The following is a 15,215-nucleotide window of genomic DNA, read 5'->3' on the forward strand; positions in this document are numbered from 1 at the left end:
AATCACAAAAAAGGCCAGGCACGGTGGCTCATGCCTGTAATCCCAGCACTTTGGGAGGCTGAGGTGGGCGGATCACCTGAGGTCGGGAGTTCGCAACCAGGCTGACCAACATGCAGAAACCTCATCTCTACTAAAAATACAAAATTAGCCGGGCATGGTGGCACATTCCTGTAATCCCAGCTACTTGGGAGGCTGAGGCAGAAGAATCGCTTGAACCCAGGAGGCGGAGGTTGCGGTGAGCCGAGATCATGCCATTGCACTCCAGCCTGGGCAACAAGAGTGAAACTGTCTCAAAAAAAAAAAAAGAATCCACAAAAAAATCTATTCAAGAGTGGGTGTGGTGCCTCATGCCTGTAATCCCAGCACTTTGAGAGGCCATGGCAGGAGGATCAATTGAGTCCAGAAATGTAGCAAGACCCCATCTCTACTGAAAAATAAAAAAATTAACCAGGCAGATGGTGGCAAGTGCCTGTAGTCCTAGCTACTCAGGAGACTGAGGCAGGAGGATCACTTGAGCTGGAAAGTCAAGGTCGCACTGAGCCATGATCATATCACTGCACTCTAGCCTGGGTGACAGAGTGATACCCTGTCTCAAAAAAATTTTTTTTAATATATTTGAGCTCATAAATTCAATAAAGCTGCAAAATATAAGATCAAGATATAATATTCAGTTATATTTCTATATAACAGCAATAAACAACCTGAAAAGAAAATTTTTTTTAAAATCCATTTACAATCACATCAAAAATAATAAAACACTTAGGAATAAATATAACTAAGGAAGTGTAAGACTCGTACAAAGAAAAATGTTTTGTAATTGCTAAAATAAATTAAGAACTAAATAAATGGAAAGACATTTCATGTTCACGGACTGGAAGACTTAATATTGTTAAAATGGCAATACTTACCAAGTCAATCTATAAATTCAATGCAAGTCCTATCAAAATGCCAATAGCATTTTTGTGTGGGTGGAAAAGCAGATTCTGAAATTCATATGGAATTGCAAGGAATAAGGATTTTCAAAAAGAAGAAAAAGGTAAAGAACTTATACTTCTCGATTTCAAAACTTACTACAAAGCTATAGTAATCAAAATAGTGTGATACTGTCAAAAGAAAAGACACATACATGAATGTAACTAAATTCAGAGTCCAGAAATAAACCCATACATCTATGGTAAACTGAATTTCTTTTTTTTAAACAAGGATGCCACAAGCATTCACTGGGGAAAACTAGCCACATGCAAAAGAATAAAGTTGGATCCCTACCAAAAGCACATACACTAACTCAAAATGGATCAAGGGCTTAAATCTTAAGAGCCAACACTATAAAAGTCTTAGAGGAAAACACAGGGATAAATCTTCATGATCTGGGATTCAGAAATGAATTCTTAGATATAACAGCAAAAGCACAAATCAAAACCACAATGAGATATCACTTCACACCCACTAGGATGACTATAATCAAAAACACAGAAAATAACAAATTGCCAGGGATGTGGAGAAATTGCTAATAGGAATATTAAATGGTGTCAATATTGTGAAAACAGTTTGGTGGTTCCCCGAAAAACTTGAAACATGGGCCAGGAACGATGGCTCATACCTGTAATCCCAACACTTTGGGAGGCCCAGGTAGGAGGATCACTTGAGGCCAGGAGTTTGAAACCAGCTTGGGCAACATAGCAAAATCTCATCTCTATGAAAAATAAAAACTAAAAAATCTGCCAGGCACAATGGCGTGTACCTGGAGTCCCAGCTACTCAGGAGGCTGAGGCAGGAGGATTGCTTGGCCCAGGAGTTCAACATTATAGTGAGTTATAATCATGCCACTGCACAATCCACCAACCCACACAACACAGTGAGACCTTGTCTCTTAAAAAAAAAGTTAAAATTTTTTTAAAACATTAAACATGCAACTACCACATGATGAAACAATTCCATATCTAGGCATATATGCAAAAGAACTGAAACTAGGTACTTAAGCAAGTATTTGTCCATAAAAGGTTCCTAATTCACTACCCACCATAGTCAAAGGTGAAAATCACCCAAATGCCTATGAACGGATGAATGGATAAACAAAATACAGTAGATATATACAATGGAATATTATTTAGCCATTAAACAGAATGAAGCAGACATGTGCTACACCATGAATAAAGCTCAAAAACATGAAGGGAAAGAACCCAGATACATAAGGTTACATATTGTATGATTCCATTTATATGAAATAACCAAAAGATAGTTAAATCCATAGAGTCACAAAGCAAATTAAGTATTGCCAGGGGCTGAAGGAGGGGAGCCAGGAACGAACGCTTAATGACTACAGGGATCTCCTTGGAGGTGATGAAAATGTGTGGAACTTGAAAGGGTTGACAGCTGCACAACATTGTGAATGTTACATGTTACTGAATTCTACTCTTTAAAATGGTTAATTTCTTCCTTGTAATCCCAGCACTTTGGGAGATCAAGGCCGGTGGATCAGTTAAGGTCAGGAGTTCGAAACCAGCCTGGCCAACATGGCGAAACCCATGTCTACTAAAAATATAAAACTTAGCTGGGCACAGTGGCACACGCCTGTAATTCCAGCTACTCAGGATGCTGAGGCAGGAGAATCGCTTGAACCCAGGAGGCAGAGGTTGCAAGGAGCCAAGATTGTGCCACTGCACTCCAGCCTGAGCAATAGAGCAAGACTCCGTCTCAAAAAATAAAATAGAATAAAATGGTTAATTTTTATGTTAAACGAATTTCATGGAAGAAGTTAGGAAAGAAAAAAGAAAGAAGGGAGGGAAGAGGGAGAGGGAATAAGGGAGGGAGGGAGGGAGGGAGGGAGGGAGGGAAGGAGGGACGGAGGGGAGAGAAGGGGAAGGGAAAGAAGGACTAAAGGGAGGGAGGAGAAGGAAGGGAGGGAGGGAAGGGAAGGCAGGCAAGGTGGGGAGGGAAGGGAGGGAAGGGAGGGGAGGGAAGGAGGGAACTGGAAGGAAGGAAAGGTGGAAGGAAGTTCGAAAGTGCCCATCTCTGCAACACAGCCAAGGGTAGAACAAAGTCATTGATGCACTGAAGAGCAAGTGTATCAGACCTTGGTGAAGTCCCTTAGAAGAACACGAGTACTCCTCTCATTCATTTCCTGTTTCACACCCTACTTTTTCACATCTATTTTACCCATATATACATTTTTCTCATATAAAAACGAACCGACGTCACCCTCTTCTATCTCCTCTCCCCTACTCAAGACCTGCTGGAGAGGTAAACACATGTACTTTCTCTCCCCTGGAACAGACTATAAACATATCGCCATGTACTCTAGAATCACAAATGACAGTACATTTTAAGTGCAAAAATAAAGTTACAAAAGGAATGGTTCTTTACCTTTGCAAGTTCTCTTCTTAGCTCTTCCCGCTCCTCTTCTGAGAGGGTCTCTGTGGCACTGATGGTGGCAGCAACATCTTCTCCTTCCTCAGGGACTGGCTCTGTTCTCAGCAGACCTGGTTGGGGATTTAAACAATTGTTTAAAGTACAAAATCTAAGTAAAATCCTTCTTTAAGCTCCTCCACTGTCCCAGCCAGAATAAAGCCAATTAGAGTAGATCCACATATCTCACCTCTGGACATTCAAATGACCTGGCTCTCTCAGCAAAGGACAAAAAATCTGAGCTAACCACCAGAAACCACTAAGTAGATTCTGCCAAAATACGAATTTAGAAAATATAGCATTCTCTTAGCTTCTGTTCATAGTTTCAGTCACTATATAGTTATGGCAGAAGAGTGAAGGGCCCAAAATGAGATCTTGCCGAGGCTTTAAACTGCTGTACAACTAAATCAGTATAAATTAGATGAAAGATTTTAGCTCCTTCCCACTAACCCAGGGCAGGAGTTTGCACATCTCTTCAGCTTGCTGTGGTAATCAAAGTCAACATTTTACAAACTCAGTAAAGGAGTAACCACTGAAAGAACTAAGTGTCCTAAGTAAATTTTATTCTGTTTCTTTCCATTAGTGGAGGCAGAAAACATCTTCTTGTAGGTTTTTTTTTTTTTTTTTTTTTTGAGACGGAGTCTCGCTGTGTCGCCCAGGCTGGAGTGCAGTGGCCGGATCTCAGCTCACTGCAAGCTCCGCCTCCCAGGTTTACGCCATTCTCCTGCCTCAGCCTCCCGAGTAGCTGGAACTACAGGCGCCCGCCACCTCGCCCGGCTAGTTTTTTGTATTTTTTTAGTAGAGACGGGGTTTCACCGTGTTAGCCAGGATGGTCTCGATCTCCTGACCTCGTGATCCGCCCGTCTCGGCCTCCCAAAGTGCTGGGATTACAGGCTTGAGCCACCGCGCCCGGCCTAGGTTTTCTTTTTGTTGTTGTTTGTTTGTTTTAGGAGGTAGAGACAGGGTGTCGCTATGTTGCCTAGGCTGGCCTTGAACGCCGGGCTTCAAGCCATGCTCCTGCCTCAGCCTCCCAAAGTTCTTGGATTACAGGCGTGAGCCACTGCCACTTCTTATAGCTTAAAAACAATAATAATATATATCTCATATATGTATCATATATATCATATACCATATATATATCATATATATCTCATATATATATATAAAAAATCCAGATGCCTTTATAAAAGAATACTAAGCTATATGTTCAGAGACATGATCAACAGCCACATAGAGACATTCCACACTACTGAAGACCAATCACGCCGCACCCAGTCCCCTTGGAACAGAGCCTGTCAGGAAGAATGACGGGAGAGTGACCAGCAGGCAGCCGCCCCTCAGATCTCCCCTCTTTTCCTGCCCAACCCTTACCCACAGGCTAAGATGAGGCCAGAAAGGCACCCCAACCTCGGGTGCAAAATTGAAGAGGCCACGAAAGCACTCAATATAAATACCTTAATGGAATATTTTTTTTAAATCAAAATCAAAGAACCCATGAAGAACAAAATGCCAAAATTTTAAACTGCAGGATCAGTATTGCTGATACTTTCTTGTGTCTCAAACTCCAAAATGGCTCTGCATGAACAGCACTACTGCTAATCTCGTCTTTATTTAAAATTGCGATATTTTATTCATGATTTTCGTTTACATTAATTTTTTAAAATATTATATTCGCATACCATTTGACAACTAAGCTTTTTGTCACCCCCTTCCTGGCCGTAGCTGCCTTACCCTAGGCTTCAGGTTTCAGTTCAGTTTACAGGTTTGGGATTGCAAAGTCTCCTCTGGCAACAGATTTTTATTTATTATTATTATTTTTTTTTTGCAAAGAAACCAGGGGAAGGTTTACTCCTCTGCCCGCTCTTCCTGCCAGTGAGCATCACAGCCACTGCAGTTGTTCCCTGCTACCCCCCAGGACCATTTCTGAGAAGTGCCAGTTCAGTCACAGCAGCAATGTGGCATCCTGCCCAACACAAGGCGCCAGGGAGCAGACGCAGAAGAAAAAGGAAGGAGAATAGCCACACTGTGGAACAAGCAGCCAGCGTCACAGCAAACATTAGAGAATTATGTGAATCAATGAGACGATGCTTATGTACATGGTGTACGAGTTACAAAGGCACTTGGTACAGGGTCTGCTGTACTTCACTGATTAACAGTAGTTAATAATTATAATAATCATCAGCATGGCAGCACCAAAATAGTACCTACTTGGAAAGTATGTACAGAACTGTGAGAGCCATAAAAGTAATACAAATAATTCAAAAACCACAAATCAGACTGGCAAAAAATATGAGTAAGCTCTTGACTGCATATAAAATACTTAATAGGTACAATTAGCAGGTAGAAAAGCTCAATGCATAATTGCTTCCACAGGTCTTCCTCTAAAATATCTGTGAACAGACTGCCCAAATAATATTTCTATAATAGAAATCTGATTGTGTCACTCTTCAGCTTAAAATCCTTTGGTGGTTCCTTACTGTTTTCAAAGCAAAGTGTGACCCCTGAGGTTGGCACACAGCCCTTACTGGACCCGTCTCCTGCTAGCTGGCATTGGCACCTCTTACTCCAACTCCAGCCAAATCACACCGTGAACAAGGTGCTGTCCTATGTATCGTCAGAAACCATTTCCCAGCATCTGTGTGTGCTTGTAAATCTATCCTGTATGTTAGATTATGTGAAGAAAGTTGTATGAGATTGAAACTGGGAGTCAGACATTCAAGTAACAATCATATAAGGTAACACAGTAAGAACCATAACAGAGCTACGTGTTACACATTATTTTATTTTTAATGTTTTGTACAGAACTCCCAAGTTCTCCAACTAGAACAGATCTCCAAAACAAAACAAGCAAAACTCAGGTACCAAACCATTACTTAAACAGCAAAGACTCTTTCATGCTTTTTTGATATACACTTTTTTGCAAATCTACTCAAAGAAGGGGAAAAATACAGTATCTGATTGCTAACAATGCTTTATGTATACTGCCCATTTCAAAAAGAATCCAAGGGGATTCTGGTTCTATTCAAGTATGTGGCTATGGTATCAAGGAAAATAAATCTCTCAGAAAAGAGGATGACGGGTTGTCCAGTTGGCTTCAAGTCTGCCAGGATGACCTTGAGATTTTATACTCAGCATCTAAGAAAGTTGGTAATGACATGTTCTGCTCTTTCCACATTAGCCTGTAGGTGGCAGCAAATCATCATCATTCAAATTAAAAGGTGCAGTCTGGAAAAAAAAATTAGCAATTAAAGAACACCAAGGAAGAACAGAATGGCAGGTACCAAAATCACCAGCAAAACATCACAGTCATGCCTTGAGAAAATTATTAACCACAGCCACCATGACAGAGTGCATTCCATTTACAGACAAGTCCAAATTAAGTGTTTTAAATACCTATGTGCAACACTTCAGTGAGGTGGGGGTCCCCGTCACCATTTCCAAATCAGGAACCTGGAGCTTACAGACATTCAGCGACTTGCCCAGGTGAACACACCTAAATGTTTGGTAGAGGTCAGATGTTAAACCTAGACGGTCTGATGTAAAAACAAATGCTTCAAATCACTGATCTGAAAACAAAGACAAAAGTAGGAGGCTTACAGTAAGACCTGAAAGGGATCTAGTAAGACCTGAAAGGTATCTAGAAGCAATAATAAGACCCTAAAAAGAGAAGGAATCTGGCAGACTAGATCAAAAGCAGTCTTCATTAATTCCAACTAAAGTTTCCCCAAACCTGGGAATCCAAATTTTGCCTTATATATTCATCTAGATATGATCCTGTTTCTTGTATGTTCATTAATAGTACAGTATTTAATACGAAAATAGAGTCTGGCTTTTGGAAGAAAAGATCAATTTCTCATTCACAGCATGAAAGGTGGAAAATAACAACATTTAAAAGTATAGATTATTGAAAACCATAATCTGAAACTTATTCGTTCATTAATTTTAATGTTTTTTTTTTTCTCAGAATCTGATGGAAAGCTGTTTTTAAAAGACAAATATGGTGGGGAAAATACGATTAATATCTACTGACATTTACTACACCAGCCACTGTGAGGGGAAGTCTACGTTATCTTATAAAAATAAAAACACCCCATAACCACCATCTGAGAGGAGTATTTTTTTCTACTAGGAAACTGCAGTCCTCTAAGGCTATATAATTTGCCCAGAGGCAGGATTAATATACAGAGGCAGGATTAATACTTGGTTCTTTCTGTCTCTCGACTCAGCTCCTTCATGAATATCTTTTCTTAGAGAAATATCAATGATCATGGCAGGACAACGAAACAGGGCCTAGTCTTTCTCCATAGAAACTTTTTTCTTTCCCGAGGAAAGAAAAAAGGAACTTGTGGGGATCCCTGGTTTGAAAGTCACAGATAACATTATCAAACCCAAATGACTGAAAATGAATGATAGTTTCTTCCATCAGGTTATTAACATTTTAGCCATTGCCTTAATTCTCTTCATCTAGCTATGCAAACAGATTGTCAGCCTGTCTTTAGTTCCACCCATGGGCTCCCTAAAGAGCTTTAGGTAGGGGAGTGACAAGTCTAGACTTGTCTTTGGAAAAGTCCTTCCAGCAAGCTAGGTAGAGGGTGGCCTGCCCTGGGAAGGTTCTGGAGCCCACTGGCAGGGTGACGCATCTCACTGATTCCCAGGTGAGATTTCTAGTGTCTCTGGGATGAGGATGGAGAAGACAAGCAGAGACACATCCCATCAATCTGAAGATACTTTTTACATTTTACGTCTTTGAGATGCACTGTACAATTAATCAGCCAGTCATTGTGACATGGTTATCACCAGCAAACACGCCTCAAAATTTGCAAAGTGGCTTCAAAAATGCCAGGTCCAGTTACAGACATCTCTTACGAAAGGCTGCACCACAGACATTTTATGTGAGGAAAATAAATCAATAGAATAGACATAGATTACTCCAAGTTGAAAAGCAGTTCAAATAAGTTAAATTATAGGTGTGAAGACATTTTAGGAAATGTTCGTTTTTATTTTAGAAAATATGCACAGGAGTGTTATGATCAGTGTAAATGTCTGAATAAATCTAAAAAAGAACTTCAATAAACATAAAATTTTTGGCCAGGCGCAGTGGCTCATACCCATAATGCCAGCACTTTGGGAGGCCCAGGTGGGAGGATCACTTGAGCCCAGGAGTTCGAGACCAGCCTAGGCAACAAAGTGAGATCCTGTATCTACAAAAACTCAAAAGTCATTAGCCGGGTATAATGGCCTGCACCTGTAGTCCCAGCTACTCAGGAGGCTGCGGCAGGAGGATCACTTGGGCCTAGGTTACAGCTGAATGAGCTGTGATCATGCCACTGCACTCCAGCTTGGGCAACAGAGCAAGAAGAGCAAGACCCTGTCTCAAAACAACCACGACAAAAATTTAAATAAAAAATTTTAAGGGGCTGGGCAGGGTGGCTCACACACTCCTGTAATCCCAGCACTTTGGGAGGCAGAGATGGGTAGATCACTTGAGTCCAGGAGTTCGAGACCAGCCAGCACAACGTGGTGAAACCCCATCTCTACTAAAAACAATTTTTTAAAAAAGATTTTAAAACAATTTAAGTGATGATAAAGCAGGATTTTTTTAGTTTAACTATCAGCATATTTTATACTTAATGAAACAAAATAATAGTAACATCTTACAATCTGTGGTGTCTTAGATTTAATGAAATACAACACTTCAAGACTTCAGAGTCTTTGTGAATAACATGCAGAAGACAAAGTGGAAATGTGTGTGTGTGAGTGTGGTCAGAGCAGGGAAACGCAGGGCAGAGTGACCAAGAACAGCAAAGAGCTTAGTCCTGAACACGTCTCTAGTTCTAGACTATAAAGTCCTGATGTCACTTTCTTATCTTTCCATCTCAGAATGCACAGTGCCTAGAACAGAGCCAATGCTAATACTGCATCTGAACTGAATTATTCATTAAAGATTTAATTAGAGTAACTCTCTCTTTACTTTCCCATGCATAACCACCTCTTTGCCACAACTTCCACAAATTTCAACTGGGGAAAGCAGCAAAAGCGTTTTCACTAAAAATGTAGAACCTACACATAAGCCATAAATAAGAGTTTGAGGAGCACCTCTCTCTGCTTGGGTGCAGCCCCAACTCCCCTTTTGGAGCACCCACTTAAATGGTTCTCTTCCCTCTAGCTCTTCATCTTTGACTTTTATTCCAATTATGACCAAGTGCTTCAAGACTTTCTATGATTATTGATTAGAAGTTTTTTGGCCACTGTCATACAATTTTAGATCTGAAAGAATTCTGAATCGTTTAAGTCAGCAGTCCCCAATGTTTTTTGCACCAGGGGCTGGCTTCATGGAAGACAATTTTTCCACGGGGGTTGCAGGTGGATGGTTTTGGGAGGAAACCGTTCCACCTCAGATCATCAGGCATTAGATTCTCATAAGGAGTGTGCAACCTAGATCCCTTGCATGTGCGGTTCACAATAGGGTTCACGTTCCTATGAGAATCTAATGCCACCACTGATCTGACAGGAGGCAGAGCCCAGGCGGTAATGCTCACTCGCCTGTCACTCACCGGTTCCTAATAGGCCACAGATAGGTACCAGTCCACCAACTGGGGGTTGGGGACCCCTGGTTTAAGTCAAATGCTTCATTATATAAAGATGAGAAGACTGAGAACAGATTTTTAAAAGAATACAAAAAGATAAGATGAGCTTTGAAATTAGATGGTGTTGTGAGTTGAACTCTGCTGCCTTTAAAGATGTCTTCAACTTCCTAACCCGTGACAACAATGAATGTGTCTTCATTTGGAAACAGGATCTCTGGAGATGTAATCAAGTTAAGATGAGGTCACACTGGATTAGTGAACTCTAATCCAATGGTTCATGTCCTTATAAGAAGGAAATTTGAACACAGAGACTCAGGGAAGAGATTATGTGAAGATACACAGCACAAAGCACAGAGAACACACAGAGATTGTGGTGACATCACAACAGAACCAGGAACACCAAGGTGTGCAAGCAACCACCAGAAGTGAGGAGGCAGCAAGAAGGATTCATTGCCCTGCACGTTTCAGAGGCAGCAAGACCCTGCCAACGCCTTCATTTCAGACTTCTAACCTCCAGAACTGGGTGATAAGCCACCCAGAATGGCTACCGCAGCCCCCAGGAGAATAATTCCGATGGAAAGGGGCATACACACTGATTCAGCCATTTACTAGTTGGTTGATCTTCTTTAATCACATTTATCTTCAAACAGCCCCAAGCTCCTTACCTGCAAACAATGGGTGCACATAAGGATTTGCTGTTTCTCCCGGATTCCAAGCCCTACAACTTGACCTGGGAACTGCTTCTCTTTCCTCTCGTCTTCCCTGAGTCTTGGCTCTCAGGTCTTACTTCCTCACTGCCCATTACTCCTCAACCCCCTGCAGCCTTGTTGCTGCCCCTTCCACCTACCTTCCACTAAGGACAGTTCTGGGTCACTACCCTCACCTGGCCACACCAAGGCCATCTGACACTGAACTTCAGTCTGAAATCTCCATTCCTCTCCTCCCTCCTGCTTTTTCTCTTCCTACCTCTCTGAGATGTTGTGGCTCCATCTCACTCTCTGGACATCCACTTCGCTCCCTGCCTCCAATCCTGCCATCCTGCCCTCCTGCCTAGTTTGGGCTGTCACTATGTGTTGCTTAGATTCCTGCCCCTAAAGCTCCTTGCCAGTCTCTGACATCTGCAAATATTCCTCAACTCGCCCCAACAAAGAGCTTTCTAGAGTGCATATGTAGGCCAGGCGCAGTGGCTCATGCCTGTCATCCCAGCACTTTGGGAGACCCAGGCAGGTGGATCACAAGGTCAAGAGATCAAGACCATCCTGGCCAACAAGGTGAAACCCTGCCTCTGTCTCTACTAAAAATACAAAGATTAGCTGGGCATGGTGGCGCGCACCTGTAGTCCCAATTACTCGTGAGGCTGAGGCACAAGAATCTCTTTAACTTGGGAGGTAGAAGTTGCAGTGAGCTGAGATCGCACCACTGCACTCCAGCCTGGTAATACACACACACACACACACACATATATATACACACACATATATCTATAATTTGGCAAGGCGTGGTGGCTCATGCCTATAATCCCTGCACTTTGGGAGGCCGAGGCAGGTGGATCACTTGAGGCCAGGAGTTCGAGACCAGCCTGGCCAACATGGTGAAACCCTGACTCTACTAAAAAATACAAAAACTGGCCAGGTGTGGTGGCACACATTTGTAATCCCATCTACTAGGGAGGCTGAGGCACAAGAATCACTTGAACCCGGGAGGTAGAGGCTGCAGTGAGCCAAGATCACGCCATTGCACTCCAGCCTGGGCAATAGAGCGAGAGTGAGAAAGACAGAAAGACAGAAATACAGAAAGAAAGACGGAAAGAAAGAAAGCGATTAACTCAAAAAAAAAAAAGTTTAAATGTACCTCCCATACTTTTTAGCCGATTTAATTTTTTATTATGTTAGAATATACAACAAAAATGTATCATCTTTAACCGTTTTTAAGCGTGTGATTCAGTGACGTCAATTATACTCACAATGTTGTACAACCATCTCTGCTATCTCTAAAACACACTCTTTTTTGTGTGTCTTTGCACATATTATTTTCTCTGCCTGAAATCCCATCCCTATTTCCAGTTCCCATTCGCTTCAATAAGTCAAAAGTGTCTCCTACTCTTGGGGGATCTCCCCTGGACCCTGTGACCATGGCTGAAAAACAGTCCTTGGCTCTGGGAATAAGAACCTACGGTCCAGGCTATTGTATAGAACACAGACTGCAGCTGGGCAATACTTGGCCTTCATGCTCCAATCCTGTGTCTTTAGTCCTAGCAGGGTCTCCGATGCACAGTGTCTAGCGCACAGCAGATGCTTGTCAACACTGTGAATAAATGCATTATAGGAAGGTATACAGTCAAGTTAGAGGGAAAGATAAGAACTCAGTCTCCCTTCATTCTCTCTCCTTTTATCTCGAGCTTTTTATTGTATAGATTGCATTCTCACTTCACTGTTTTTACCTAGAAAGGTTTTTCTATTTAAAGCAGATGTGAAATGTCACTTTCCTAAAGAAATGACTTCCATACATAATCTGTCCAAAGATTTTCACTTTGGGGAGCAGGTCACCTACCTTCACATTACAGGAAAAGAGTGTGCAGGCAAATGCACCATGGTTATATAGGTGGGACACAAATGATATCACAGAAAGAATATGTCAGCTGCCCCCGAAAAAATTCAACTAGGAGGGAAAAAGATGCCAAAATGGAGTCTAAGGTATCTGCTATTTAGCCTGAATGTTAACACTACCTACCCAAGAAAGAATCTGTTAACATATACTTGAGCCCTGGAAGCGTCTCTGGAAAATAAAGCTGCACGCCTTTCCTACCAAGTCTTCAAAGCAGCACCAATAACTTAAGACCAGAGTCGCGATAAGAAACTTCAGTCTCTATGACTGTTTCATTTAAGCACAAACAAGAGGAAATACGCATCCCCCCTTTTTAAACCTAGAGGCATAAAAAGAGATTTAAACATATAGTTCAAAGTATCTTTAGCGGTAACACCCAAAAACATCACAAGATGTTTCTTCCCCATGAAAGTCTGTGCCTGGGGTTCCCATTCTCTGTGCCTTGTTGTTTCTGGATGTAATAAAATCCCAGAAGTGGGAGGAATATTTGCAAGTCCCCACACCACAGAGCTTGTCTTCAGGAGACCCAAAAGACTAAGCATCCAGTTAAGGCAGCGCTTCTCAGCCACGGCACCACGGGCGTCATGGGCATCTTCCTGTGTAGCGTCTCAGGCCCACTCACTAGATGTCAGTAGCAGCCCCACACGCACACCCAGTTGTAACAACCAAAAGAGTATCTACAAACATGGTCAAATGCCCACAGTGGGGCAAAACTGTGGTCGAGAACCACTGACTTAAGGCAAGGGAGCATCTAAGAGGACACAACAGCCAGTACCTGCTGTCTGCCACTGAGTGCCTTCAGAAGAGAGGGATGCAGCGGCTTAGGCCCTGACAACTTAAGATTCTCAAGGCTGGAATTTTCCCATGAGTGCCCACGATGAGAACAGTAAAACCTTAGGGGAAAAATGAGTTGGGTAATTGTAGTCAAGGCAGCCGGGAAGAAAAAGGCTGAGAAAACTTGATCCACTCCATTTAAGGGAAGACCCAAGCTCCTCACAAGCATAAGGGGACAATATCTGGGTTATTTTTTATTTTTTATTTTTTGTTTTATAAGATGGAGTCTCGCTCTGTCGCCCAGGCTGGAGGGCAGTGGCGCAATCTTGGCTCACTGCAATCTCCGCCTCCCGGGTTCAAGCAATTCCCCTGCCTCACCCTCCCGAGTAGCTGGGACTACAGGTGCCCGCCACCATGCCCGACTAATTTTTTGTATTTTAGTAGAGACAGGGTTCACCATGTTGGCCAGGATGGTCTCGATCTCCTGACCTCGTGATCCACCCGCCTCAGCCTCCCAAAGTGCTGGGATTACAGGCGTGAGCCACCGCGCCCGGCCAATGTCTGGGTTAAGAGGAAAGGAAACAGAGCAGGAGGGGAGGGGCTGCCCTAAGACAAAAAGGGAAAGGAGCGCTTTGGGAGCCACATCAGATGCAAAGTGCTCCTGGGACTCAGCTCTCAAAGCAGGACCCTGAACAGTGGTCAATGTCCCCACACAAGACAGAAGGTCACCTCCCAAAAGCGTTACTTCACAGAAAGAGTGGACAAAGAAGAAACAATCCTCAAGGTAAAACACATTAGTATTTTCAAACGCTTTACTTGTTCCTTCCAGGTATTTCTAAATGGACCCTTAAATCTCTTTCTTTTTTAAAAATAAAAATAAAAAGGAAAAAATCTTCAGTCAATTACTTCAGAGCTATCGCCTCTTCCCACTGCTCTGCTCCCCTGCCCCAAAATTAAGTATAAAACTAGTAACTGGGACATTCCAGAAAAGAGTGACAAAGGTCAGTCATGGAGAAATTACAGAATCCCCAGAGAGGAAGTCTCTTCCATCCTTAAATTTCCTCTCTAGGAATAAGGAAATTCTCCATCTCTTCAATTTGGCTCCAGTTTTTATTTTGTAAACCATAGCCATGTTTGCTATTTAAGACCTATGCAATCATAAAAAACTTTTAAGAAGTGGTAACCACTTTTCTAAATAGAAGTGAGAATAACACAGAGTGAAAATCAAAAAGGGTAAAACAGAATGAAAAGAAGAACTATGAGCTAAGGAATTTCAGTTTGATTTTTCAGTCTTTCTAGAGTTTCAAATATGATCGCATTAAACTAAAATGTCAGATTTTTCCATTCCTCATATTTCCTTAAGTCACTAGAAATAACCAAAGGTGCCATAAGCCAAGGCTGCATCTTCCTGTACATTAGAAAATTCTCCCCAGCAATCCCATTACTGGGTATATACCCAAAGGAATATAAACCATTCTATCACAAAGACACATGTATGCGTTAGTTCATTGCAGCACTATTCACAATAGCAAAGCACGGAATCAACCTAAATGCCCATCAATTATAGACTGGATAAAGAAAATGTGGTACATAAATGCCGTGGAATACTATGCAGCCATAAAAAAGAACAAGATCCTATCCTTTGCAAGAACATGGATGGAGCTGGAGGCTGTTATCCTTAGCAAACTAACACAGGAATACAAAACCAAACAGGGCACCTTCTCACTTATAAGTGGGGGCAAAATGATGAGAACATATGGACACAAAGAAGGGAACAAATGACACTGGGGCCTACCAGAGGGTGGAGGGTGGGAGGAGGAAGAGGAGCAAAAAAAAAGAAAAATC

General features: G+C 42.1%; 1 protein-coding gene across 6 annotated transcripts in view; it reads right to left on the reverse strand.

Moving 5' to 3' along the window:
- The window catches only part of TPD52 (tumor protein D52), a 136,117-nt gene that overhangs the window by 24,919 nt on the left and 95,983 nt on the right, over positions 1–15,215 (reverse strand). For all 6 annotated transcript variants that reach the window (XM_003902895.5, XM_009213248.4, XM_003902896.5 and 3 more), the window contains exon 2: positions 3,364–3,479. In XM_003902895.5, coding sequence (XP_003902944.1) covers positions 3,364–3,479 — 116 coding nt within the window. The remainder of the gene's footprint in view (positions 1–3,363; positions 3,480–15,215) is intronic.

Source organism: Papio anubis, chromosome 8 (assembly GCF_008728515.1).
Source record: "Papio anubis isolate 15944 chromosome 8, Panubis1.0, whole genome shotgun sequence".
Classification (NCBI taxonomy): Eukaryota; Metazoa; Chordata; class Mammalia; order Primates; family Cercopithecidae; genus Papio; species Papio anubis.